General features: G+C 34.8%; 10 protein-coding genes across 10 annotated transcripts; 5 read left to right on the top strand and 5 right to left on the bottom strand.

The window, feature by feature from the left end:
• Window positions 1–1,057: 1,057 nt before the first annotated feature.
• On the bottom strand, window positions 1,058–2,164 carry PHYBLDRAFT_138644 (hypothetical protein; the record flags this gene model as incomplete). Its single annotated transcript, XM_018430040.1, has 5 exons — window positions 1,058–1,279; window positions 1,388–1,554; window positions 1,669–1,731; window positions 1,789–1,855; window positions 1,922–2,164. The coding sequence occupies 5 exons, from the start codon at window positions 2,162–2,164 to the stop codon at window positions 1,058–1,060; spliced, it is 762 nt and encodes a 253-aa protein (XP_018299138.1).
• A 118-nt stretch (window positions 2,165–2,282) lies between these two features.
• PHYBLDRAFT_62155 (hypothetical protein) lies at window positions 2,283–3,188 on the bottom strand (the record flags this gene model as incomplete). Its single annotated transcript, XM_018440913.1, has 2 exons — window positions 2,283–2,414; window positions 2,574–3,188. 2 exons carry the CDS (start codon window positions 3,186–3,188, stop codon window positions 2,283–2,285), a joined length of 747 nt encoding a protein of 248 aa, XP_018299137.1.
• A 1,031-nt stretch (window positions 3,189–4,219) lies between these two features.
• PHYBLDRAFT_62154 (hypothetical protein) lies at window positions 4,220–7,862 on the top strand (the record flags this gene model as incomplete). Its single annotated transcript, XM_018440912.1, has 9 exons — window positions 4,220–4,301; window positions 4,353–4,624; window positions 4,682–4,837; window positions 4,952–5,180; window positions 5,239–5,332; window positions 5,405–6,443; window positions 6,609–6,727; window positions 6,777–6,847; window positions 7,474–7,862. The coding sequence occupies 9 exons, from the start codon at window positions 4,220–4,222 to the stop codon at window positions 7,860–7,862; spliced, it is 2,451 nt and encodes an 816-aa protein (XP_018299136.1).
• A 2,492-nt stretch (window positions 7,863–10,354) lies between these two features.
• PHYBLDRAFT_62152 (hypothetical protein) lies at window positions 10,355–12,191 on the top strand (the record flags this gene model as incomplete). Its single annotated transcript, XM_018440911.1, has 4 exons — window positions 10,355–10,620; window positions 10,913–11,098; window positions 11,456–11,802; window positions 11,866–12,191. 4 exons carry the CDS (start codon window positions 10,355–10,357, stop codon window positions 12,189–12,191), a joined length of 1,125 nt encoding a protein of 374 aa, XP_018299135.1.
• Window positions 12,192–14,540: 2,349 nt separating this feature from the next.
• Window positions 14,541–15,594, bottom strand: PHYBLDRAFT_62143 (hypothetical protein; the record flags this gene model as incomplete). The annotated part of the gene is made up of 3 exons (XM_018440908.1): window positions 14,541–14,555; window positions 14,848–15,160; window positions 15,287–15,594. 3 exons carry the CDS (start codon window positions 15,592–15,594, stop codon window positions 14,541–14,543), a joined length of 636 nt encoding a protein of 211 aa, XP_018299134.1.
• Window positions 15,595–16,061: 467 nt separating this feature from the next.
• On the bottom strand, window positions 16,062–17,884 carry PHYBLDRAFT_161728 (hypothetical protein; the record flags this gene model as incomplete). Its single annotated transcript, XM_018434452.1, has 5 exons — window positions 16,062–16,311; window positions 16,379–16,969; window positions 17,018–17,222; window positions 17,592–17,688; window positions 17,738–17,884. 5 exons carry the CDS (start codon window positions 17,882–17,884, stop codon window positions 16,062–16,064), a joined length of 1,290 nt encoding a protein of 429 aa, XP_018299133.1.
• A 510-nt stretch (window positions 17,885–18,394) lies between these two features.
• Window positions 18,395–20,014, bottom strand: PHYBLDRAFT_138636 (hypothetical protein; the record flags this gene model as incomplete). Its single annotated transcript, XM_018430039.1, has 5 exons — window positions 18,395–18,652; window positions 18,722–18,933; window positions 19,020–19,242; window positions 19,279–19,475; window positions 19,705–20,014. 5 exons carry the CDS (start codon window positions 20,012–20,014, stop codon window positions 18,395–18,397), a joined length of 1,200 nt encoding a protein of 399 aa, XP_018299132.1.
• Window positions 20,015–21,000: 986 nt separating this feature from the next.
• On the top strand, window positions 21,001–21,671 carry PHYBLDRAFT_62146 (hypothetical protein; the record flags this gene model as incomplete). The annotated part of the gene is made up of 3 exons (XM_018440909.1): window positions 21,001–21,120; window positions 21,157–21,630; window positions 21,660–21,671. The coding sequence occupies 3 exons, from the start codon at window positions 21,001–21,003 to the stop codon at window positions 21,669–21,671; spliced, it is 606 nt and encodes a 201-aa protein (XP_018299131.1).
• A 52-nt stretch (window positions 21,672–21,723) lies between these two features.
• On the top strand, window positions 21,724–22,224 carry PHYBLDRAFT_62147 (hypothetical protein; the record flags this gene model as incomplete). Its single annotated transcript, XM_018440910.1, has 2 exons — window positions 21,724–22,002; window positions 22,024–22,224. 2 exons carry the CDS (start codon window positions 21,724–21,726, stop codon window positions 22,222–22,224), a joined length of 480 nt encoding a protein of 159 aa, XP_018299130.1.
• Window positions 22,225–22,479: 255 nt separating this feature from the next.
• Window positions 22,480–23,148, top strand: PHYBLDRAFT_138634 (hypothetical protein; the record flags this gene model as incomplete). The annotated part of the gene is made up of 1 exon (XM_018430038.1): window positions 22,480–23,148. One exon carries the CDS (start codon window positions 22,480–22,482, stop codon window positions 23,146–23,148), a length of 669 nt encoding a protein of 222 aa, XP_018299129.1.
• Between the last annotated feature and the right edge of the window lie 1,006 nt (window positions 23,149–24,154).

Below are 24,154 nucleotides of genomic sequence, written 5' to 3'. Positions count from 1 at the left end.
ATGCCATATATAACACTGCAAAAGACTGCCAATTTGATAATTTAATATAGTTTTATTAGTGTTGTTAAATTTTCAAAAAAATAAAAATTAAAAATTATATTTTATTTTTGGTTGTAATTTTTAATCTGTTTTTTTTAACTGTAAAATTGTACCAGCATCACTTTTCCCTCTGCATTTTATGCGTCTTTAATATCATTGTAAATTACACTCAAAAAATATTTATATCAAAAGTATTATATACTTAAAAAAAAGTAAAATATTTTTTATATAATACATGTGGTATTTCAGATACGAAACAATAGAAAAATAAAATATTTGATAATAGAGACGTATAGAAATACTTTGAGACTGTATATCAGTTGTCTTTATTCATAAATAAAAAGTGTCCCTTTTTATAAGAAAACACAATCTGCTCTTGTCATTACGTCTTAGTTTCTTAAGGCTTTCTTCCTTTACTATATTTGATTATTAGAGTGTATTTACTGCTTAACTAGTATCAGTGTTACAATTATGACATCAAGTCATAAATCGTACTTCTTTAGCTCTTAGCTATTCTTTTCTCTTTTATACTAGAGCTTTAGGACTTCCTACTAAATTAGCTCCATATCGATCTGACACAGTTTACCCGGCAGTATGATATAATTATCTTAACAATCTTTAAGATATTATCTACAGTACTAACTGTAATAATTATTGGGCTGATTACTTAATCGTTTATATATATTTTATACTGACAAGATGATAGCTACTACACTATCCCAATATGAATATGTTCTTATATGTGATAAATCCAACATCCGAGTGTCTGGATCACCACAGTATGTTTGGGAATAAACATCGAAGTTTTCAAAATTATTTCAATTTTCTCTTGACAAAACTCCGATATCAAATTGGTTTAAAGTCCGCGTGTAATATTAAAAAAATTGTATTTGGTATATAAGGGTTAATACTTAGTAGATCAGACAAATAAAGTTAATATATATATATTTTAAAAAAAGAAAAAAAGTAAAAAATGAAATACAAATTATAGTAGAGAGAAAAAATACAAATACAAATATTAAGATAGAGTAAGAGTCAATTCCTTTCCTTCATTACGGCAATGAGAAGTATGTTTTCTTGAGGTAAAGTTCTTGACAACGTCATGGGCTTCTTTCACATTCATGTCTTGACAGTATGCCTCAATGTAGCACCACAAGCAGTTGTAGTATCTTCGAATGTTTTGAAGCTTTCCAGTGTGATCAAGGAAAGAATGAATATTTTTATCCAGGGACTTATATGTCTAATCACACTGAAGCCAAGCTTCACATTTAGCAGTGCCCCAGTACCTCTCGATCCAATTGCATTTGCAATAGAACTTAGGGTATAACTCGAAGATGTGGTCAGATACTTCAACAGCCTCATGAAGTGCAGTTTTCTGTGACATAAAATCTGGCTGAGAAGCCAGAAAATGATGTGCACAGCACTTGCTATCTTCAGAAGTGTCTTTTTTGCAGTCCAATCTCCATTTCTTGGTAGGATTGTATGGATCCTTCTCCAACCACATACCACGCTCCTCTAGAATTGCACAGACACCCTTCATGTATTTCACCTTCTTTGTCACTCACTGTCCGCTCTTCTTTGTGAACCACTTGTCCTTCTTGTAGTACATCGACTGTACTTGTTCTTTACTATCCTGGACAAAAGTAGTATCCCTCAGTGTACAAAGATCATCTTCTTCAACCTCTTTGTCACCTAAGGTTATTTTGTTTGCTATTAAAGCATTTTGACTGTACATCTTGTGGTTTGTACTTTGAGCAAATACAAAGATGGCCTTACATCCAGAGTGAATTACTTCAAATAGAGAAATTGTGTTACTCTTTAATTGATTCAACATATGAGCACTAGTTCAGTACCCATCTCTATTGGCTCCAAGATGGAATACCTTCCGACTAGACCATGCACCATTAGACATTGTACTATGGCATGCACATTTGAATTCACTAATCATAAGTGACATGCCAGGACCCTTCTTTCGAATTGGATTTTCACCTTCCACTAGCCACATAGCTTCTTTTCCATCATTTGAATAGAAAGTCGACTCATTATGGGTGACAAGGACATGTTCTACTTCATCAGTTGATAGCTGTGGCATAGTTACTTTGTCATTCTCACCAAAGCTTGCCATCTTCGTCTTATACCCCATCATTTGATTTGCCTATTTCTTTTGGTATTCAATAATGTTGGCTCTCTCGTGACTATCATAATAAATATCTTTAGAATTTTTTCTGAAGATATATCCCCATTCATGAAGATATTTCCAAACTGTACTCGTCAAGACACGTCCTTGAATTCCAAGTTTTTTTTGGTATAACAACCTCATTGATGTGTTTCTTAACCAAAATAGTATTGCGACTTTCTGGCTTCTGTTGCTGAATCTATTTGCAAATAGATGCCTTAAAGTCCTCGTCAGAAAACAAAGAGAAACAAATAGCATGTTTTCCTTGCTGGTGTAATGCAATTGATTAGAAATCAATATATTCTTTTGCATATTTTCTTATCATTGCTGGTCAATAACTATTGATATGTAATCATACTTGCATAGCTGCTTTCTTGGATGCTTCTATTGTCTTACTTTCTGAGAGTCTATGTCTTAAGTAATTTTCAACAGATTTAAGTTTGCAAAGCTCATAATGGTTTACTGGCAGAGATGAACCAATTATATGAGTAAATGGAACAATTTCTTCTTTTATATTGTTAAAGGCAAGCTTGAGAAGAGAAATTGTATTCGCAGATATTTTCCTAGAAGTAACCTTGACTGGCTCTAATTCTTCATTGACAGACTCCTTTTCACTTAAAATTGTAAAGCCCTTTTCTGTTAGAAGATAACTTCCTTTAAAATCAAAAGATTCCTTCATAGTCTTTCTCTTTCTCCACTCAGCTGTTAATGAATTCTTCTGATATGTATCATGGAGGGACTTATCAGCTCCCTCATGCCATTTGAGAAAGTGGCTCGAATAAATGGCAGAAGTAACATCATCTGTAATTCCCTGAAGTTCTCTGTCGTCCACAGTAATATCTTCTTTAACGTCAATCTCAAATAAGTCAATCAGATCGTCATTGCTGGTTTCTATGTTTTTAGAAAAACAGTTTCCAGATTCTGATTGGGATTTGCTTTTTGCTAATCTTGATTTCTTGCTGGCAGGAGGCATTTTGACAAAATTGTTTTGTAGATTAAAAGGTTTAATTGCTTAGAAATGTTTTGATTGATGAACCAAAAGTAAATATAAGATACATATTAAACATAGCAGTCTATGTTACACAGATATCCTTTTATAGAAACGGTACTATTAATCTCTGACATGGGCAGGGGAAAATAATTTTTCAATATTTAAAAAAAGAACTAGAACTCTGCTATTTTCTACAGATACCTCTTGACTTTGAAGGTCCATGACTTTTTATTCAACCCTTTTTTTCAGAATCGCTTAAATATGTTTGATAGAGAAAAGTCTTCTCTATCAAACATGTTTAAGCAATTTTGGATAGCTTGTCTGTAGCAAAAGTCATGGAACTTTAAAAAACACCCATAAACTTAGATATTTATCTCCAAATGCACCATACAAAAAAAAGGTCATTAGTATACAGATTCTTGATAAAGATTACTATGATTTAGACGACTTACAACATATTAATTGAATCTAAAACAAACAAAAACAAAAACAAAACAAAGCAAAAAAAAGAAGACACATGTTTATGTTAGTATGAATAAAATCAATATACGAGCAAAATTCTTTAGATATCTCTTTATATCAAGATTTCGCATGCCCTACTATAATTCAATGAGATTTTATTAATCAGAAATCGAAATAGAATTACATTATTAGTAATATCTTTTAAGATCTTAATCATCTGGAAGGATCAGAGTTGATCTGTAGTATAATTATTTAATGAGTAGCAAGATCATGTTCCATTCAATATCTGATCTTTAGAAAAATGAGAAAAGTTGTATGAAACAAAAAAAGACAATCAATGTTTATTTTTTGTGTCAAGCTAGACAGTATCAAATAATCAGTTCTTATTGGCTTATAGAGAGCAACAGAAGTTTGCTATTAGCTACATAAATAATATTTTTTGTTAGTTTCTGAGACGAATCGACTTGTAGTTTCAGAGTGAAAAGTAATAAATATATGCTGGTTATTTTAACCTTGTTCCACTTAACCGTACATTGCACACCAATAATGCAATGGTGCCACGAATTGCAAAAAAACCAAAGCATGCAAGAGTGACATTCTTTGCTTCAAAAGTCCACGGCCAAACCACCTTCAGTATAACCAAAAACATAACGTGTTAGCTTTGTGGAAAGAACTTCAGTTGAGAGTGCAATCTTAGACGCCATCTACAAAAGTTGCATGTGTCAGAAGATTTCACAAACAATGGCCCAATTGAAAATCTCAACAATGTTCATGATTGCGAAATCAATCAATCTTCTGTTCCTGAAAATGGAGATTCATTGTGTGAAGACAAAGACACTGATTCCATTATAGGAAATATGACGGACACCAAGCTTGACAACGATTCCAGCAAAATTAACAAAAGTGTCAGTGAAACTGACAAATCTGATAATGGCAGCAATATTGACATGGAGGAAGTAAGTCATGCCCTGGATGATACAGGCCTAGCTAACTTTTTATATACGCACATCCAGAATAGTATGATGTCTTCCATAACCAATCTTGACTCACCCGTGGATGAAGATGTTGATCAGCTCAACAGCTTACTTGAATCATGCTCAACCTGGAATTCTAATACCTCAACTACTCACTCATTCCCAGACCTTCAGGCAATGGTGTTACTTGCTCTGGTAGATGGTGACAACAATATATTCTCTTGTAGAATCTTGAAAAAAATCCTTTTTACCATCAGACTTGTTCTAAAGCTGCAAAAGAAAGCCATCACAAACAGATAATCTTTCAAGCTATCCCGTTTGAATGCACTCTTGAACTACCAGAGCAGAAAGAAGTACAAGCTCCCTGTACTTACTTCAACATCTGTGATGATTGATTTGCCCAAAAACAAGTCTGTCTTGGCATATGTAAACATGCCCTCAGATCACTTGAAGTTACTTGCCACAAACCCCATGAAAGCAAAGTCCATATTTGCTATACCTGATTGTATGTCAGACCAGTTCATATGCTTACAGCAAGGTGAGAAATGGAGAATGCACAAAAATTTCCAGCAGTCAATGTTTACACAACAAGATAGACTTTTGGTCTGGGGATGTTGTTGAGTTTGCTGGTGGCCCTGCCAATGCCCATTTCTTAGTAGAGTCTTTTCATATGATAGGCATCTCTGCTGTGTATGCTTGACGTTATAATGTTTTGCTCTCTGAAAACAACTATTTCATTCACATCGAAACTAAGCTTACCAGTATAAGAGTCAAGAAATTACTCTGGGTTGATGCTTCTCCTATCAATATTGATTTTTGCTTCAGTATGTCCTCAGGGAAGATTGACCCCATACTTCCAGTTCACCGGTCCTTGCTCCTAGTCCCCCATTTCCTGAAATGGTGTATCACTCAAGGTCCTGACAACCCAAATAACGAAAACCATTTTTACAAGGTCAGGATTGCTCCAATAACACTCTTTACCGATGACACGTCAGGAAGCCGGTCGAAGCAGTACGATCCTTACAAAAGTTGGTCTATGAAGTGTGCAGCTCTTTTCTTTAAAGAGAGGTCTTCAATAGAGAACATCTACTTCCTATCTGCAATCCCAAAGAAAGATGATGCAAGTGGAATGTCATTACTCCCTGTCTTTGTCAAAGCCCTCACGATGCTTGAAAACAGACTGGTAATGTTCTTGGCTGAAGACAACAAACATGTCTTAGTCGTAGCACCACTTTTTTGGATTGAGGCTGACACACCATATCATTCCAAAATATGTGGTTTACATGTCCCTACTTGTTTGTATTCATGCCATAAATGCTACATAATGTTACAAAGAACCACGGAAAAATTGAAGAATAAGATACACTATATGGGTAGTCATGCTAGCAGAACCAAGGAATATTACCAGATTGCTGCATCTACCCCAGATAGAAGTTCAATTATACCAGATGCTCCCTCAACTGGTAAAAACTTTAAGGCAAGTGAACTAAGCTTCAGATATAGGGCAACGGATATACTTTTACATCTGGATTCGTTTGATCTATCGACCAATACACCTATAGAAATACTACATAACATTCTTCTTGGTGTTGCAAAGTACTTGGTGACCGATTTGGTAAATGGCGTTCTAAAGGGACACCCCGGTTTACTGAACAAGCTAATGAACTCTTTGAAGGAGTATAGGAAATCTCAAGGTTTATCACAAAAGTTTGCTAGACTCCTAGGACATTGCAGCTTGTTCCTTGGAAGAGATTTTAAGATTCTTATACAAATCCTTCCCATTGTCTTGGCTACCAAGTTTGTAAATAATAATGAACTCTCTCTTATAACCTTATGTTTTGTCCATCTTGGCTGTCTTTGTTCTCTGGTGTTTGTTAGAGTATTTAAGTATAATTATAATTCTTACATTACAAAAGTTAAAAATACAGTTATTAGCCTGATCTAAAAACTGTATTTTTATGACAAGAATTGTGGTATCAAGAGTCATAAGTCATATACCTTGAAGCCAAAAGTATATCTGCTCACGCATCTTCTTGACAACTTTTGGAGATTTGAAACTGCTTTATATTATGAAACCAAAAAAAGGTGTGCAGTTTAACGCGTACATCCATGAACACCTAATGCATACAAATAGGTTAAACATCTCAAGAGACATATGTCTCAAGTTTGCCAAGCTAGCAGTTATGAGACACATCATTGATGATGGTTTATAAATGAACAAAGACAACCAGAGAGAGCATTATGGTGATAATACTGCAGCATTTCTTCACAGAAATATTGACAATAACTTCCAGGATATCTTGTTTGGCAGATTAAGAGACTTTACTGATAATAATGACATTGACAATATTGCAGATCTCTTGTGGTGATCCAGACACTCGGATGTTGGATTTATCACATATAAGAACATATTCATATTGGGATAGTGTAGTAGCTATCATCTTGTCAGTATAAAATATATATAAACGATTAAGTAATCAGCCCAATAATTATTACAGTTAGTACTGTAGATAATATCTTAAAGATTGTTAAGATAATTATATCATACTGCCGGGTAAACTGTGTCAGATCAATATGGAGCTAATTTAGTAGGAAGTCCTAAAGCTCTAGTATAAAAGAGAAAAGAATAGCTAAGAGCTAAAGAAGTACGATTTATGACTTGATGTCATAATTGTAACACCGACACTAGTTAAGCAGTAAATACACTCTAATAACCAAATATAGTAAAGGAAGAAAGCCTTAAGAAACTAAGACGTAATGACAAGAGCAGATTGTGTTTTCTTATAAAAAGAGACACTTTTTATTTATGAATAAAAAAAACTTATATACAGTCTCAAAGTATTTCTATACATCTCTATTCTCAAATATTTTATTTTTCTATTGTTTCGTACCTGAAATACCACATCTCTCACCTTGTAATAATATTTTTGGAGTATTCGCACTCAAGGAGAGTAGAGACCAGCCAGTTCATTATATTATTGAAAAGGTCTCCTCTCTGAGAGTAGAGCACTACAGAGTTGAGAGTAGCGTTCACAGTCAAGAGAACAATTTTTTCCTGACACAAAGGTTCTCTAATAATCTAACTACTCTACTCAATCAATTGACAATGATTTGCAAACTTGATATACACATTCATTATGATAGCAATCTTGTAATTAATCTCAACAAGCTCGGATCATATTGGTTTTTTGCCTCCCAGGTATACAATAGGTGGTATTAATTAAAATTTATATCAATAAATATTTTCTTTAATAAAAATTTATGATTTTTACCAAATCATTTTTTGTTTTTGATAAAACTCTGAGAAAATTCATTTATGAATGCTTACATTTTCGAATTTACCTAATGCAGACATAATATCTCAGAAAATTGCTCTAAATTGATATTCCGAAAACTTCAAATTTTTTAAACCAATCAAAATGCTTAGGAGTAAATCAAGTTCATATTTGATATCAAAAATCTCCTATGGTGTTTTAGTGATCAACTATTGAAAATTAATTTCTTAATATACACTCTTTTCAAAAAGTAAATTTGCTCTTGTCAGAAAGTAGATACAGCCAATGACGAAAACAGAATTCAAGTTACACAACAAATAAATTCACCCTGATATAAAATGCTTTCATCAGATGGCAAGAACAAAATTCATGTTGTACGAAATGTAAATTTGTATTTGCTGACAAATAGAATGTCCTGTTGCTAAGAATATTTAACCTTGGCATCATTGGATATAAAAGTGAACACCAAGTGCCCCTTTTCCTTTTATTTCTCTTCCACAATTACACTAAAACTGCATCATAATGAACACTCAATTCTTGTATGAAAATGGGAAAGATTCTGTTGTCAACGAGTATGGCAGGGCTGAACCAATGGATTATATTGTTGATGAGGAGCAGTTTTGTCTTGAAACATTGAGCTCTCATACACAATACTTAGCTCAACTACCTCTGGAGAACGATAAAACGGTAGAGGCAATGCAAGTGAAAAAGGAGGTAAAGCCTGGCAGTGATCTTGTTATGGGCGAAACATCTATGAAGTGAAATTATACACGCTATTCTGATCAGGATAAAGTGAGGTTCTTTAAGCTGTTGTTTGAGAAATGTCTGAGCGCGGCTGCTGCTGCAAAACAGCTTGGGATTCACGTTTGTACAGCACAAAAATGGGCTGAACAGTACGAGAGGGTTTCTGATAATATCTTTAAAAGAAGACAAACTGGTCGTCCACGCATTCTCAATAAGGAGCACAAAAAAGTTATTCTTGAGTATATTGATGCGAGCCCTCCAGTCGTCTTGGGCGATCTGATGAAGCACTTATAACAAGTACTCACAGAATTAAAAGTATTCAAAAGTATCTTGTTTGATTTTGTAAAAAAGCACTGCATCTTGTCTCTCAAAAAAGCTCATTTTCAACCTGTAGATTGGAACAGCAAGGAAAAGATCCAAGAACGCCTGGATTGGATTCATAAATGGGAAAAAACAGACACAGATTTTATGACCAACTGCGTCTTCCTTGATGAATCTGCATTTCATATTAATTTGAAATGTAGTATGGTATGGTCAAAGAAAGGCTCTCCTGCAGTGGTCACAGTTCCCAAAACACGAGCAAAAACAACAACCATTTTAGGTTCAATTTCTGCCCAAGGTCTGATTAAATGTAGTCTCACACTGTAGTAAATGGCAGACATTATAACTCCGCAACCGTATAATTCACTGTAGAAAAAAATCTATGATTATTTGAAACAACCTGCCAAATTTGGAAGAAAAAAGTGTAATGAACAGCGGTCTTTAAGATGTGATAATATCCGTTTTAGGAAACAGAGTAGAAGAAGTAAGAGGCAGAAGAGTTGAGCTTGTGAAAGATGATGTTTATTGACGAGAATATGAAGCTATTTTATATGAAAAGACTACGGATATTGATGCAGACAGAATGATGAAAAGAGAGAGTATTTTATGCACTCTGTTGTGGTGGTTGAAGTTGAAGAAGTTTTTAAGAGGAAGAATTGAAGATTTGAGATTAGGAACGAAGATTCGTGAGAACTTGTGTAGGTTTTGTTTATTGAGAAAGGATTTTGTATCAAAGTTTGACCAGGTTCCTACATTGAACTACTACTGCTATTTATATTATTTTGGATCGGGAAAATTATATGACTGGGGTCAGGTAATCGATCCTATCTGAGCCTTAATCAGAGCAACGTGATCTTGGGATAATTAATGTATGATTAATTATATAAATATGTGTAGTCCCAATGAAGTATTAACATCGAAAGTAAATGTGTTTATGAGTTATAATTATGCTTATAATAATCCACTGATGTATCCCATATTATGGTGATATCATCATATGAAATATAGTCACTATCATGCATGCTAAACCTGTGTGTTAAATAATAAAGTAATTGGTAGACACCTTTAACTGGAATAGCTGACGCCTTATATTATTTCCTTCAGATTTATTCTCAATTACAGCAGTAGTCAATACTCATTTACAACATGGTCAAAGAAAGACTCTCCTGCAGTGGTCACAGTCCCCAAAACATGAGCAAAAACAACAACCATTTTAGGTTCAATTTCTGTCCAAGGTCTGATTAAATATAGTCTCAGACTTCCTTAGCCTCTGTCCAATAAAAAGAGAAAGCGAGAAGAAGACATTAGGCATGTGAACAAAGGGACAGTTACGGGACACTATGTTAGTTTTCTAAAAGCCACAATAGATGAAATGGACCAGTATCCACATATAAAAGACCATTACCTCGTGATGGATAATGCTCCAATCCATACATTAGTTGATATAGCTAAATATGTAGAATCTTGCGGTTGCCACTATGTCTATTTGCCATTCTATTCTTCTGAACTTAGTCTAATTAAACAGTTTTGGTCAGTGATTAAGAGTAAAGTCAAACGAAACAAGCTACTGGAAACTGAGACACTTATGACAAGAATCAGTGAGGCATCTAATAGTTTGACGCTGAGCAATTTGAAAGGGTTTGTTGGGCATTCTCACAAATGCTTGGACAAGTGCCGTAACAGGCAAGCGCGCTGAAGATCTTATTCATGGTCAATGCAGTAAAAAAAAAACTAAACAAAAAAAACAAAAAAAAACTCGTCCAGGATTTCTACCAAAGGATTGCAGTTGCGCTGTGAATATAGCACCAAGTTAAATTTGGCACCATTTACTATAGGCTTTCTAAATTGGCCCATGATCACTATATACAACCTTTTGCTGATGGAATGACATGTCGACGAGCTTGTTCATCCCATAATTGGCAAACCAAAGTCCCAACAAATGTGGTATTCGTGTTATCCATGCTATCCATGCTATCCGTGCTATGTTTCTATATGAAACAGAAATGTATGACAAGGTTTGGATTATGGTCCTGTTCCTGAAATCATTTCCTGAACTGAAACCATCTGTTGAGGCATATGAGTGTGTTTTACCATTTTATAATTCCACTTTTGTGTAGTAAATCCCCCCACAACTGGCAATTTCTTTATCATTGTTTATCAGCAACAGTTTTGTGCCATGACAATAATGATGGTAAGTAAGGATATTTGTTATACTTCTTTATTTTTGTTTTTTCTTCCTTCCTTTTGTTTAACTGGTTGTGTTTTGTAGTGTCTGATGAGATTCTCACATTTTGATTGCCCAACAATCAATTGCCAGGAAAAGACCAATTCAGCAAGCAAATGTTAAAAACTCAAGGCATGATTGACCTTGTGGTCGGCAAATTATTGGACGTTCCAGACAGAACATATATGTCAGCAAAAACAGAATGGCAGAACGCATTGTGAAGTGATATACTTTATAAGCCTTGGTTAGCAATCCAAAACTCGCTTCCTCCAATCCTCATCAAAATTCAATCACCATCAATAAACCCTTTATGCAACGTCTTGTCAGCTATTCACAAAGCACTTTGAGCATCTACAAAACATATTCTATCGTTTTAATTGTTTGCACCAATCGCGTCTCTCCTATCCAACTTATGGCAAAGTTCAAACCTATTTCTGAAAAACTTTGGATGTCTTTGCTCCTGCCCACTGATTTCTGGGCACAAAGCTGCTTCATTGTGTCGAAACTGACTTTATCGAGTATTGCATCTTCTGATCAACTTACACCCCTGCAGGCTTTGTCCTCATTCCTGACCGAAGCCTCTCCAACGTTATATGGTTATCCCTTTGCTGAAAATCAAACAATTTGACAGTTATATCACATTGCCATGGACATCACAGAAAATCAAGTTGAGTGCGATAAGGATGTCTCAAATGTGGTGGACATCATTTGCTACAACAACAAGAAAATACTAATGAAGGCTGATGCTGCGTTATTTGGTGTATCTGGGTCATTCAAGGCAAAAAATCTGATCGAGTGTGCATTGGTTTTCAATGCGGCTACCAAAAGAAAGTATTGCCAAACTGTGGGCTCAGATTCAGACTCGTTGCTGGAACTGCTGCCAAAGTTGAAGGGAAAGCCAAGGGAAGTAATTCAAGATAAAAAACAAGATGACCTTGAATTCATGATCAACTACCAGAAAAATCTGATTGGAAAGATGAATTAGAAGACATGCCTGTCAGTTGACCATGAAAAAAACTTATGCTAAAATTACTCCACTGGTGAATCGCTGCGACGATTCTTTTCCAATGCCACTAAAAAATGATTTCCTTTATTCTTTATTCTCTGATTTCCCATATTCCCACTTTCCTTGATTTCTCTCATCAGTGTAGCATATTCGACTAACAGAAAAACAAAGTTAAAGAATATATAAAAATAACTAGCTGGGCCCGTGATCTTAAAAGATTACACAAACGATTTGATTATACAGTATTGCGTGGTGTTTTTCTGTAGTTCTCTGTGAATACTATATTTTGGCAGTGCAACGTCTGGTTTGGCTGTATTGTGACATTCCCCTCTCTCATACTGTACCCATGGCATATTGTGTTGGCTTGGCCTTTGGCCTCACTCATGGCAGCAATATGGGCCCATTATACAGTAGGTCTTGCTGCTGTTTTGGGGCCGGGGTTGTGCAGGTTGGCATAGCGGCTGGCATTGCAGCTGTCATATATAAGATTAAGAGATAAAACAATAAGAATAAGTAATAAGAAAATATATATATATCAGATAATAAGATGGATAAGTAAGACAATAGACTAAGAAGCAACACACAGTGAATAATAGTACCTATTAAAAATAGGTCAGAGTATATTTTATACAGACTTCTGACAGAATATTTGGTCATTTTTAACCCCCGCCAAGACTCTTCAACTTATATTGTAGCTTTAAATTTATGATAAAAGATAGTAAAGTTCTATAAATCTCTGGTACTCTCACAGATAACTGTATAGGATGTAATAGATAAATTGAAAAAAAATTGAACAAGCTTTAATAAGAGATTGGTCTAAATTTACGCATCTTAAGTTCAGATAGACGATTTTGCATATTAAGGCAAAACGTCATACAAGTCTCTACACTAATTGCTTTCCACGTTTCTTGCAAAGCATTTTCCAATTGTCGCAATGTGGTAGGCTGAGGTCGTCTTGCGCAGATTTTGTTATCAAGAAGACCCCAGATGTTTTCAATAGGACTCAAGTCCAGACTGTTAGGAGGCCACTCCAAAATCTTCAATCCAAGGTCTTTCTTGAACTTTTCTGCCAAGGTAGCCTTATAATAACTCACGTTATCTTCTTGATAAAGGTAGTCTCCCTTTTCTACATTAGGAAGACTTTGATAGAAGGGCATGAATTCCTTCTCCAGAACTTCATTGTACAATGAGGCATTCATGTTACCCTTAAGCATAACCAGTGGTCCAACTCCTCCAGACCAAATACATCTCCAAAGCAATACAGAACCTCCATTTCCTGGAACCTTTGGAGTCAAGCAGTCTGGATGATATTTCTCTCCTGGTTTCCACCATACATGACTACAACCATTTTTCTTGAAAAGAGTAAAGGTTGCTTCGTCTGTCCAAATGACAGTATCCCACTGTTTTTTCCAACCTTTTATTTTTCTATATCAAGCACGACGTTTGGCAATGTGCTCCTTAGTTAGAAGAGGCTTTGATTTGGTTACACAGTAGGCTAGATTCATCTTCTGCAACGTTTGGCTGATAGTTTTTGTACTGACTTTTTTTCCAGTCTTTTCCTTAATCAAGTCTGCCATCTCAACCAAGTTTTGATGGTGATCCCATTTGACATCCAAGAAGAGATGTCTTTTATCTCTAGCAGTTAATTTAGAAGGTCTTCCTGTTGGCTTCTTATTAGTAGCAGATCCGGTTTCGTTGTATTTTTTTATGATACGCATGACAGTAGTTCTTGGTATTCCCTTTTTCCTTGCAATGTCAGAAATCTTCATGCCATCTTCATGAAGTCCAATTAAGATTCCTTTTTCAACTTCTGAAAGCCTTTCAAATGGCTTGTGAGGTTTACTGCTTCGTTGTCTAGACATTATATTAAAAAGATTTTATTGAATTTAGCAGATTGAGTAAAGTGAAGTGTAAGGGTGTATTATGAAATAAATAGCGGAAATATAAAACAGCCAAATTTTATGTTTCACGACTGTAGAATCAATACTTGAATAAACCTAGCTACTTTATTTCAAGCATATCAGAACAGCTTGATCTATAAAGTATCATCAATGATTATATTATAATATTATTGGATGAAAGAGATCCAATGATAGAGTTGAGGCATGGATAATTTTAGGATGCTTCTTCTCAACAACCATTCCCTCTATAACATATATTATATGAGCTCATGGTAATAAGAATAGATGTCAATAGTAATAGATGTTAGCTCTTAAAGAATAAATCTTTATAGAAAATTGGAAAATAAAAACAACATCTAAGATTTAATTATAAGCTCAAGACCAAAATATTATTAAATCATTCGAAAATAACAGTGGATTAGACACTCTACTGAAACCATATCTAGTTAACCACAGTATATATATATATATATAATAAAACAATCCCAACCTCTATTGCTCAGCAACTCTCTTGTATTCTTATAAATACTTGGAAATATCTTATCATTCGAGATCTTTTTTGGTTTTTTTTTCTGATCTTATTTTTTCTTTTGATCTAATACAAACCACTACATTAATCTTTTCAATTCTTTCATTGTCAAATTAAATCGTGCTTTCTCTCCAAATATTACAGAAGCGCCCCTGATTAATGGGAAAGTTGGCATAGATTCGTTCACAATTCTACCTTGTCATACATTTCTGTTTCCTATGGAAACATGGCATGGATAGCACAGATAGCACAGATAGCACAGATAGCACGAATAGCACGAATAGCACGAATAGCACGAATAGCATGGATAACACGAATAGCATGGATAACACGAATACCACATTTGTTGGGACTTTGGCTCGCCAATTATGGGATGAACAAGCTCGTCGACATGCCATTCCATCAGCAAAAGGTTATATATAATGATCATGGGCCGATTTAGAAAACCTATAGTAAATGGTGCCAAATTTAACTTGGTGCTATATTCGCGGCGCAACCGCAATCCTTTGGTGGAAATCCTGAACGAGTTTTTTTTTGTTTTTTTTTGTTTAGTTTTTTTTTACTGCATTGACCATGAATAAGATCTTCAGCACGCTTGCCTGTTATGGCACTTGTCCAAGCATTTGTGAGAATGCCCAACAAACCCTTTCAAATTGCTCAGCGTCAAACTATTAGATGCCTCACTGATTCTTGTCATAAGTGTCTCAGTTTCCAGTAGCTTGTTTCGTTTGACTTTACTCTTAATCACTGACCAAAACTGTTTAATTAGACTAAGTTCAGAAGAATAGAATGGCAAATAGACATAGTGGCAACCGCAAGATTCTACATATTTAGCTATATCAACTAATGTATGGATTGGAGCATTATCCATCACGAGGTAATGGCCTTTTATATGTGGATACTGGTCCATTTCATCTATTGTGGCTTTTAGAAAACTAACATAGTGTCCCATAACTGTCCCTTTGCTCACATGCCTAATGTCTTCTTCTCGCTTTCTCTTTTTATTGGATGGAGGCTAAGAAAGCCTGACACTGTAGAAAAAAACCAATGATTATTTGAAACAACCTGCCAAATTTGGAAGAAAAAGCCGTTTTTTCAATTACCGAATATTTTTTCTATATTTAGAAAGCTTTAAATTTATTATTGTCTCATGGAGCCATTATTTTATTTTATTTTCTTATTTTTAAATTGAATAGCCATTTCTGGTAAAAATACAAGGGCTATATATTTTTTTCTCTTCCGAAATTGTCAGAGATAGAAACACAACCAATTAACTAAATATATATTCAACTTGAGTTTCAGTATCAACTCTGATTTCAAATAATTAACCATGTCAATGTACTTCACAGTAGTGAGTAATTAGGTTAAAAAAAAGGATTTATATTTGCATATATAGAAAAAAAAAGAAGAGGAAAAAAACTATTTATAATAATGTGGATGAGGAAATATCACATGTCTAATGGTTTCATTGTTGATGTCGTGAATGAGACCAGCCATCCCTGTGATGGACTTCACCTCCACCACTTTAATCTCACTGAGTGTTAGACTTTCCCACACAGGAAACTTCCTCTCATTGTTGGGCCAGATGCCACACAGACAGTCGACAATGGCAAAGAGCCTGGTCTCTTCCAAGACTGATTGAGAAAAGAATTTGTAAACAAATCCATACCTTTGAAAAAATTAATTGAAATGTGATTAATAATATAACACCATAAAACATAACTCATTACACTTACTCATTCAGGTGTTTGAGAACAACAAGGTCATTGGCTCGAACATGCCTGCCTTCAAATGAAGATTGGACTCTGTATACCACATTGCCCTTCCACATCATTGTGATGCAAACCACGTTGGTGGTTTCTTCAACCATAAACACGCTGTCTTGGCTCCAAATACACGCTAATGAACTAACTAGATTGTGGTAGTTCATTCCACACTCATCTGCCACAACAGCCAAAGACTTTCTGGTCAGGTTCGACCAAAGTTGGGGGCCAGCAATATTGTTACTTGCAACTTCGAAGTTGCTGGTTCTCCTGTCCGTTGGTCTTCTACAGGAGGCCCAACCACCAAGGCAATGTTTGACCCTGGCCTTATGGAACAGAATGTTTTCTATATTTTTCCCTGGTTCCTTCTGAGACCCAATTGCTGCCCTGTATTCACCAATGGTGCGTTCGATTGGGCAGCAGCTGTATGCCCGCAGTGGGCCCATCTCTCTCATCATGTAGCCAAGATGAGCCAGCATGTGCTGGTTCATCACGAAAATTGTGGGCTTTAACCTTTTTTCTGCGACTTCGTAACAAAGGAATACATGCCAGCAACAAATTGCTCTATAAAAGTGATTAAAGCATTGTTTAATATATATGCTATTAACTTACTCTTCCATGATGTTGACTTCTCTCTCTGTCACTTTCCACTGCTGAGAAATAGTGCAGGCCTTTACCAGGTCTTGCACAGCATTTCTGGTTTTGGCAAGAACAAAGTTCTTCATCACCACCATTGGCACAACAAACAGAAAACAGAAGGAAGTCCAACCAGTTGACTGCCTTCTGTCAACCAGTTGTTTCCTCCAGCAATTGCCAACTACAGTAAATATTGCAGGGATGTCTGCCCTGGACTTGGTAATTGATCTGTCTATCTGGTTAAGCCTGACATTTAGGGCAAATGTGTATATGCTTTGCTGTTGTTGCTGTTGTTGTTGCTGTGGCTGATGCTGTGGTTGCTGTTGCTGTGGTTGCTGTTGCTGTGGTTGCTGTTGCTGTGGTTGCTGTTGCTGTGGTTGCTGCTGTTGTTGCTGTTGTTGCTGTGGTTGCTGCTGTTGTTGCTGTTGTTGCTGTGGTTGCTGCTGTTGTTGCTGTGGTTGCTGTGGTTGCTGCTGGTCTCCATTGTCTGCGATCTTGGGACTGATCTGAAACTTTCCACCCAATGCTTTGTATAGTTGTTTGCCTATACCATGTCCAAGTAGATGCATCTCATCAAGCCTGAAGAAAGCAGGACTAGTCAGTGTAGAAAGATCCCTGAAAACATTTGGACCATTGACACCGTAACTCTAAAAAGAAAGTATTAATATTTCAATAATTCAATAATGAAGTACTTACATTTCTCTCGAATTGATGGAGACTTTCTACAGTTCTCATACGAACAGGCAATTCATCACCAAAAAAACACATCATGTGATATTTGAAAACACCTTTGGAAAGGCAAGCTCGACATCCAAAGAAAAAATTGTGATGGGCCAGGTTCATCAAGTCTGACACAGCTGGATTATCACCAGTTGCCATGACAAGATGAACCTTTACATTAATTTGTCCGGCGACAGTCTGAATCTGGATACCCAAAGTGGCCAGCATACAAAAATCCTCAATGATCGGCTCAAGGAAGGACCCTATATCCCTTGGGTGTTTTGGTCCAGATATAATCGCCAGCTGCATCATGTTGTTGCTCTCATATCTAAATATATTTTGTTAGTATATTTATATATAATGTCTTATATTATATCTTTCTTTTGGATCGATATTTAGATTGCCAACATGAATTATAGTTGCTGACATCTTGGTATTATCAAAGGGGTTGAACTAGTCAACGAACATAGTAATCAAGATGTCATCCTGGCCAACTATACCGCCTTCATACAGTCTGCAGACAGCACCACCGTTGAACACACCTGACAACACACCAAAACGACTACCCATGATATGTCTTCTATCATATGCCATTTTGGCATGTTCTTGACTATTCCCCAGCTTGAATCTCAGTTATTGCGAGAGATGCACAACCTTGAAAGTCTGCACAGGGACCAGAGTATCTCTCTCACGTCTGAACCATTGGCTACCACAGTGAGAACACTGTTCTTTCTCGTCTATCAGATTACTGGCTTTTACATCACAGAAACGGATGCAACCTTTCATGCATATGTCATAAGTGGCTGTATGAACAGTGTATTCATCCTTTAATATCTTGTCCATCTTGTAATACGACAGAAGTACATTTGTTGCAGCTAAAATGATGGTAAGCTTACATATAAATAATTCATCTTTAATTATATACTTATGCAATCTGCGCTCTGCCATGTATTTATTTACAATCTTAATACACTTGTCAAAAACATTGCAAGATACGTTATTCTCAACAAACATAGAGAATAACTCTAGGGTAGCAGCCTCTGCGTATGTATTAGACTCATAAAAAGGGACATAGGACTCTTGGTTCACGTTCTTGGTAACAAAATCAGACTTGATTGGAAGAGTATTTATATTTACTGGGTTGCGAATATGCAAATATCCATGAACAGATTCTGTAACACGTATATGTATATATAGATAAATTCTCCAACCATTAAACCTCATAAGTCTGTTATAACTTTTGTTTTTTTACTCTTACCATACGAATAGTCATTGCTATTATCACTATCATTGTATTCAGCTTCGTTGGTTTCAGTATAATCATTGTTGAATTTGACATCTACTGAATTACTAATACTGTGCACACTTCTCAGAGCCATGAATGCTTCAAAATCATTTTCTTCGGCTCTACCAATGTCTTGATCGTGGACTGCATTCAAAAAAGCCATGTCAGTACTGGTAATCACATCTTGGTTTCTTTCCTGTTGGTAGAGAGTAAGAGTGAAAACCTCTCATACCATTTCTCGACCATGGACTTCGTCCAAAGAGGCTTGATCAGCACTGTTAAACAGCGATTGGTTTCTTTCCTGGAGGGAAGGAGCAAGGGCAACAAAATCTTGTGCAATATCTATATAATCAGTTGCACTAATGTCACTGTCGCTTCCAGAAATACGAGTTGCAGAAGTGTTTGTGTTCATCTTTTGTTTTGAGTAGGCTACAAAGTATAGTGTAAAGAAAAAAGTACCAAGAGTGTAAGTTTTGTGATATAAAAGTTTATTGTTTTATACGGATATCATTGTACACATTATGTCTTTAAAAGTTGCTTTTCATTAAAATCGTATCCTTATACAGTAATTTATTGTTTCTAAGCATAATTATGACTGTGAAAAATATATTTTAATTAACATTTTCAAAATTTAATTATTTACTCCTTCATTCTTTACACACAAAAATGTCGACAATTAAAAACCCACAAACAAATGATAACCAAACCACTTTTGAAGGGGTTGTATCTGAAAGTGTTTCTGCTTTCAGCTCCTTGGGTACTTCTGGAGGGACGTACAGAAGAGACGAACAATGTGTTGAGTCAAGAGAGGCCCAGTCAGGGCAAAACATTGGCGACAATGACAGTTGAGATATCCCAAGGCCTGATAAAAACTCATGTTCAGAGTCAAGCACTTTATTTGCCAAAGGGATAAAAAATACAATGGCATTGTATTTAGGTGGAGGAAATCTATAGACTGGTGCAGACATGTACTATATTACAGGAAAAATTGTGCTTCATGTGATAAACAACACATTTGATGCACTTATTAATAAGAAAAATGTTATTCCTTTATGGGGTAACTTAACGTCCTTTCAGAAGAATTATCTTGTTCACAAGGTTGAGAAAAAAGCCTTGGAGAAGAATATATCCCTTAATAGATTTAAAAACTCATGGGCAGTCCGTCATATGCTTTCTCAAAAATGGAGAACTGCGATAAATGACGCAAGAAAGAAAAGAAAGGTATACTTCTTTAAATAATAGTAAATTAATAAATCTATATCCAAGTAATACTTTATGAAAGAAATTGTATTTAGCAACTGAGTAAAAATATCACTGATATTAATTAATTTAATTAATGAAACCAAACTATAGGCTTTTCACGTATAATGTATATTATTTACACTTCTTTTTAATATACTTCTCTTAATTTTGTTTCTATTTTTTTCCATTGTTTTTTATGTCTTTTTTCAGTTCCAAGGTTTTGTTTTAATAAAAAACATTTTCATTTAAAGCATCATGCATTTGCTGGACCAATTATAAGAAGAATAGATATACCTAAAAAAGGTATAGCGATACTATATTTAGCTTATTTGATTGGATTAGAAAAAAATAATCTGAAATCCAACGAATTGTATTCTCCAAATTTTTTATAAAAAGAGAAATATTTATCAAAAAATGGTATAATCTTGTTATTTTAAAAGATTTTATTGGATTAAAAAAAAAGTAATTTGAGCTCCCATAAATAGTATTCGCTGTAAATACTTTTAATTTACTAAAAGCCAAGATTCTATAGGCAGACATCATAACTCCGCAACCATATAATTTGAAAGTCTATATTTTCTGGTAGATGGTAAAATATTTACCGAAATGGTGACTGCCAATCCTTTTCTTTGTTTTTGAATTGTTTATTTGAAACAGATATTCTATATCCATTAAATTATGTGTTTTATTAAAATACACACTCTCATCAAATATGTCAATCAATAACACTCAATCTAACAAAACCATTTACACTTTGGCAACAATCTCCCAAGCCTTGGAATGCTCTTCTGTTCCAGAAGTGATGACACTTAGATTAGAAAATATTATTAGAGTAAAAACATCTGAGTGAAAAGAATGTTTAACAGAGATTGGGGAAGCTTGTGCAGTCAAGTGGGTCATTTGCAACACCAATAAGCAACCCACCAACATTACTGCTGAAGAAGCCAAAGCAACTGGTATTAAGTTATGTTTTTCTCAGGAGTATTCCTGTCATCATTGGGGAACCTATGAATCTAAGGCAACTTTGCGTGTGGTTCAAAAGCAAACAAAGAAAAACAAGTGTTCTGCTCTTCTTCATGTGAAAGAGTTCTTTAAGACACCTGAGTTTTATGAATTTGTTGTTACAAAAGATTATGCAGAGCATACTCCTGGTGATATGCGTAGTAGCATTTGCACCCTTCCTTTTGCAAAGAAATATCTTCACGAGTTGGCTCAGCAATTAGAACAGTCGTCAAAATCTGCTAGTCAAATTAGAATTGATATGTTGAGAGCTGTAGATCGATATGGTAGAAAGTCTGAAAGAAAAGTTAACTATTATGATATCTGGAATTTGATAAACAAAGTAAGCTTTAAAAATAATATATCTTATAGCATTTACTTTAATATATTTCTGTAATAGATCAATAAAAAGCTGTATCATTTTGATTAAGATCAAATGACTTCTTTCTTAATCTGGATGAACAACAAACTTTCTGCCTTAAACTTCAACATCTTTAAGGCAAATACTTCATATTCTCCAGATCCATCAGCCTTTGCATATGGTTTTATGTCACCCGTTCAGCAAGAAAAAATGAAAACCGCAACTTCTTTCCGTTTGGATGCTACTCATGCAATCTCTAGCAACGTGAATGAGATTCTTTATACCCTTTTGGTGCGTGATGAAGATATTGGTAGAGGATGGCCTGTTGCCTTTATGGTAACCAATGATCGAGGTGTAAGCCCCATTGTGCAGTAGCTGCAGTTCTTGAAGAGATCCTCTTTGCTTGTTGACCCAAAGCAATTTATTATTGATTGTTGTGCAGCAGAAGTTCACGCCATTCAGACAACTTTCCCTGCAACATCCATTCAATTTTGCATCTTTCATGTAACCCAAGCATGGAACCGAAAGTTATCTGACAGTGTGAAGATTCCTGGATCCTTACTATCAGAGGCATGAATTTTACGTGGTGTGATAATGAAGTCTCTGCAAGAGATCATTTATGAAGAAGACATAGACGAGTTTCATCATAAAATTGTACAGTTTAAAGAAGACTTTGATGACTAAGAAAGCTTCTTTGATTACTTTGAGAGAAACTGGTGTACAGAAGCAAAGTTTAAGATCTGGAGTAGAACATACTATGAACGACAATTCTCCTATATGCTCACAAATAACTATATCGAGTCCTAGCACAATCAATTAAAAACAATTTTCATGAAAAGATCTAGAAACAAGAGACTTGATAAGCTTGTTTTTGTTTTAGTACATGATGTTGAGTATTATCTCACCCAAGAATACGAACGTGTCATGTCAAACAATAGTCCAATGAGTTCTTTTACTAGACAACAAAGAATATGTGAGATGGAAGCTGAAGAAGTCGATGATGATGACAGGGAAATGATGATTGTTGCTTCTGGTACTGCAGAAGATGTAAATTGGCAAGTTTGGTCGTTTGTAAATGAAAATACAGTATATGTTGTTCAGGTTACAGAGCCAAACTTGATTATTTCATGCATCTGCTTTGATTATCAGCAAAGATATAAACCTTGTAAGCATATGTATTTGCTTAAAATGCATACAAACCGATCTCTCTACTTCTCTCCACCTTCTGTCACAAGTACAAACGTAATACAGCCAGTCTCTACCTCTGAAACAGCTACAATCACACCAACTATCAGTCGTACATCTGCTTTTATACAGCAGTGTATTGACATCAATCAAACACTTCGGTATGCAAACCAAGATCTACTGACTATGCAACAGTATATGACTGAAGATGATAGTCAGACTTTGTTTAATGCATATCAATGCTCTCTACAAGTCTTTCAGTCTATAAAAAACAAATATGAAGTTCATCTTCGCAGATCTCATACACAAGAATAAAATTATAACTATCTAGCTTTTTTCTCAAAGAAATGTTTTGTAAATTGAAACAACTTTCAAAATGACTTAGTAAATTATCTCATTTTTTATTTTCTGGTAGTTGTATTTTTTGTCTTATTTTCTGGTAGATAAGCCTCAATTTCGGCTAATACTTTACCATCTACCAGAAAATATAGACTTTCAAATTATATGGTTGCGGAGTTATGATGTCTGCCTATAGAATCTTGGCTTTTAGTAAATTAAAAGTATTTACAGCGAATACTATTTATGGGAGCTCAAATTACTTTTTTTTTAATCCAATAAAATCTTTTAAAATAACAAGATTATACCATTTTTTGATAAATATTTCTCTTTTTATAAAAAATTTGGAGAATACAATTCGTTGGATTTCAGATTATTTTTTTCTAATCCAATCAAATAAGCTAAATATAGTATCGCTATACCTTTTTTAGGTATATCTATTCTTCTTATAATTGGTCCAGCAAATGCATGATGCTTTAAATGAAAATGTTTTTTATTAAAACAAAACCTTGGAACTGAAAAAAGACATAAAAAACAATGGAAAAAAATAGAAACAAAATTAAGAGAAGTATATTAAAAAGAAGTGTAAATAATATACATTATACGTGAAAAGCCTATAGTTTGGTTTCATTAATTAAATTAATTAATATCAGTGATATTTTTACTCAGTTGCTAAATACAATTTCTTTCATAAAGTATTACTTGGATATAGATTTATTAATTTACTATTATTTAAAGAAGTATACCTTTCTTTTCTTTCTTGCGTCATTTATCGCAGTTCTCCATTTTTGAGAAAGCATATGACGGACTGCCCATGAGTTTTTAAATCTATTAAGGGATATATTCTTCTCCAAGGCTTTTTTCTCAACCTTGTGAACAAGATAATTCTTCTGAAAGGACGTTAAGTTACCCCATAAAGGAATAACATTTTTCTTATTAATAAGTGCATCAAATGTGTTGTTTATCACATGAAGCACAATTTTTC

The sequence above is a fragment of the Phycomyces blakesleeanus genome, assembly GCF_001638985.1.
Source record: "Phycomyces blakesleeanus NRRL 1555(-) unplaced genomic scaffold PHYBLscaffold_1, whole genome shotgun sequence".
NCBI classification, from domain to species: domain Eukaryota; kingdom Fungi; phylum Mucoromycota; class Mucoromycetes; order Mucorales; family Phycomycetaceae; genus Phycomyces; species Phycomyces blakesleeanus.
The sequence above is the reverse complement of the archived record's forward strand: the minus strand, read 5'-3'. Positions and strand labels throughout refer to the sequence as shown.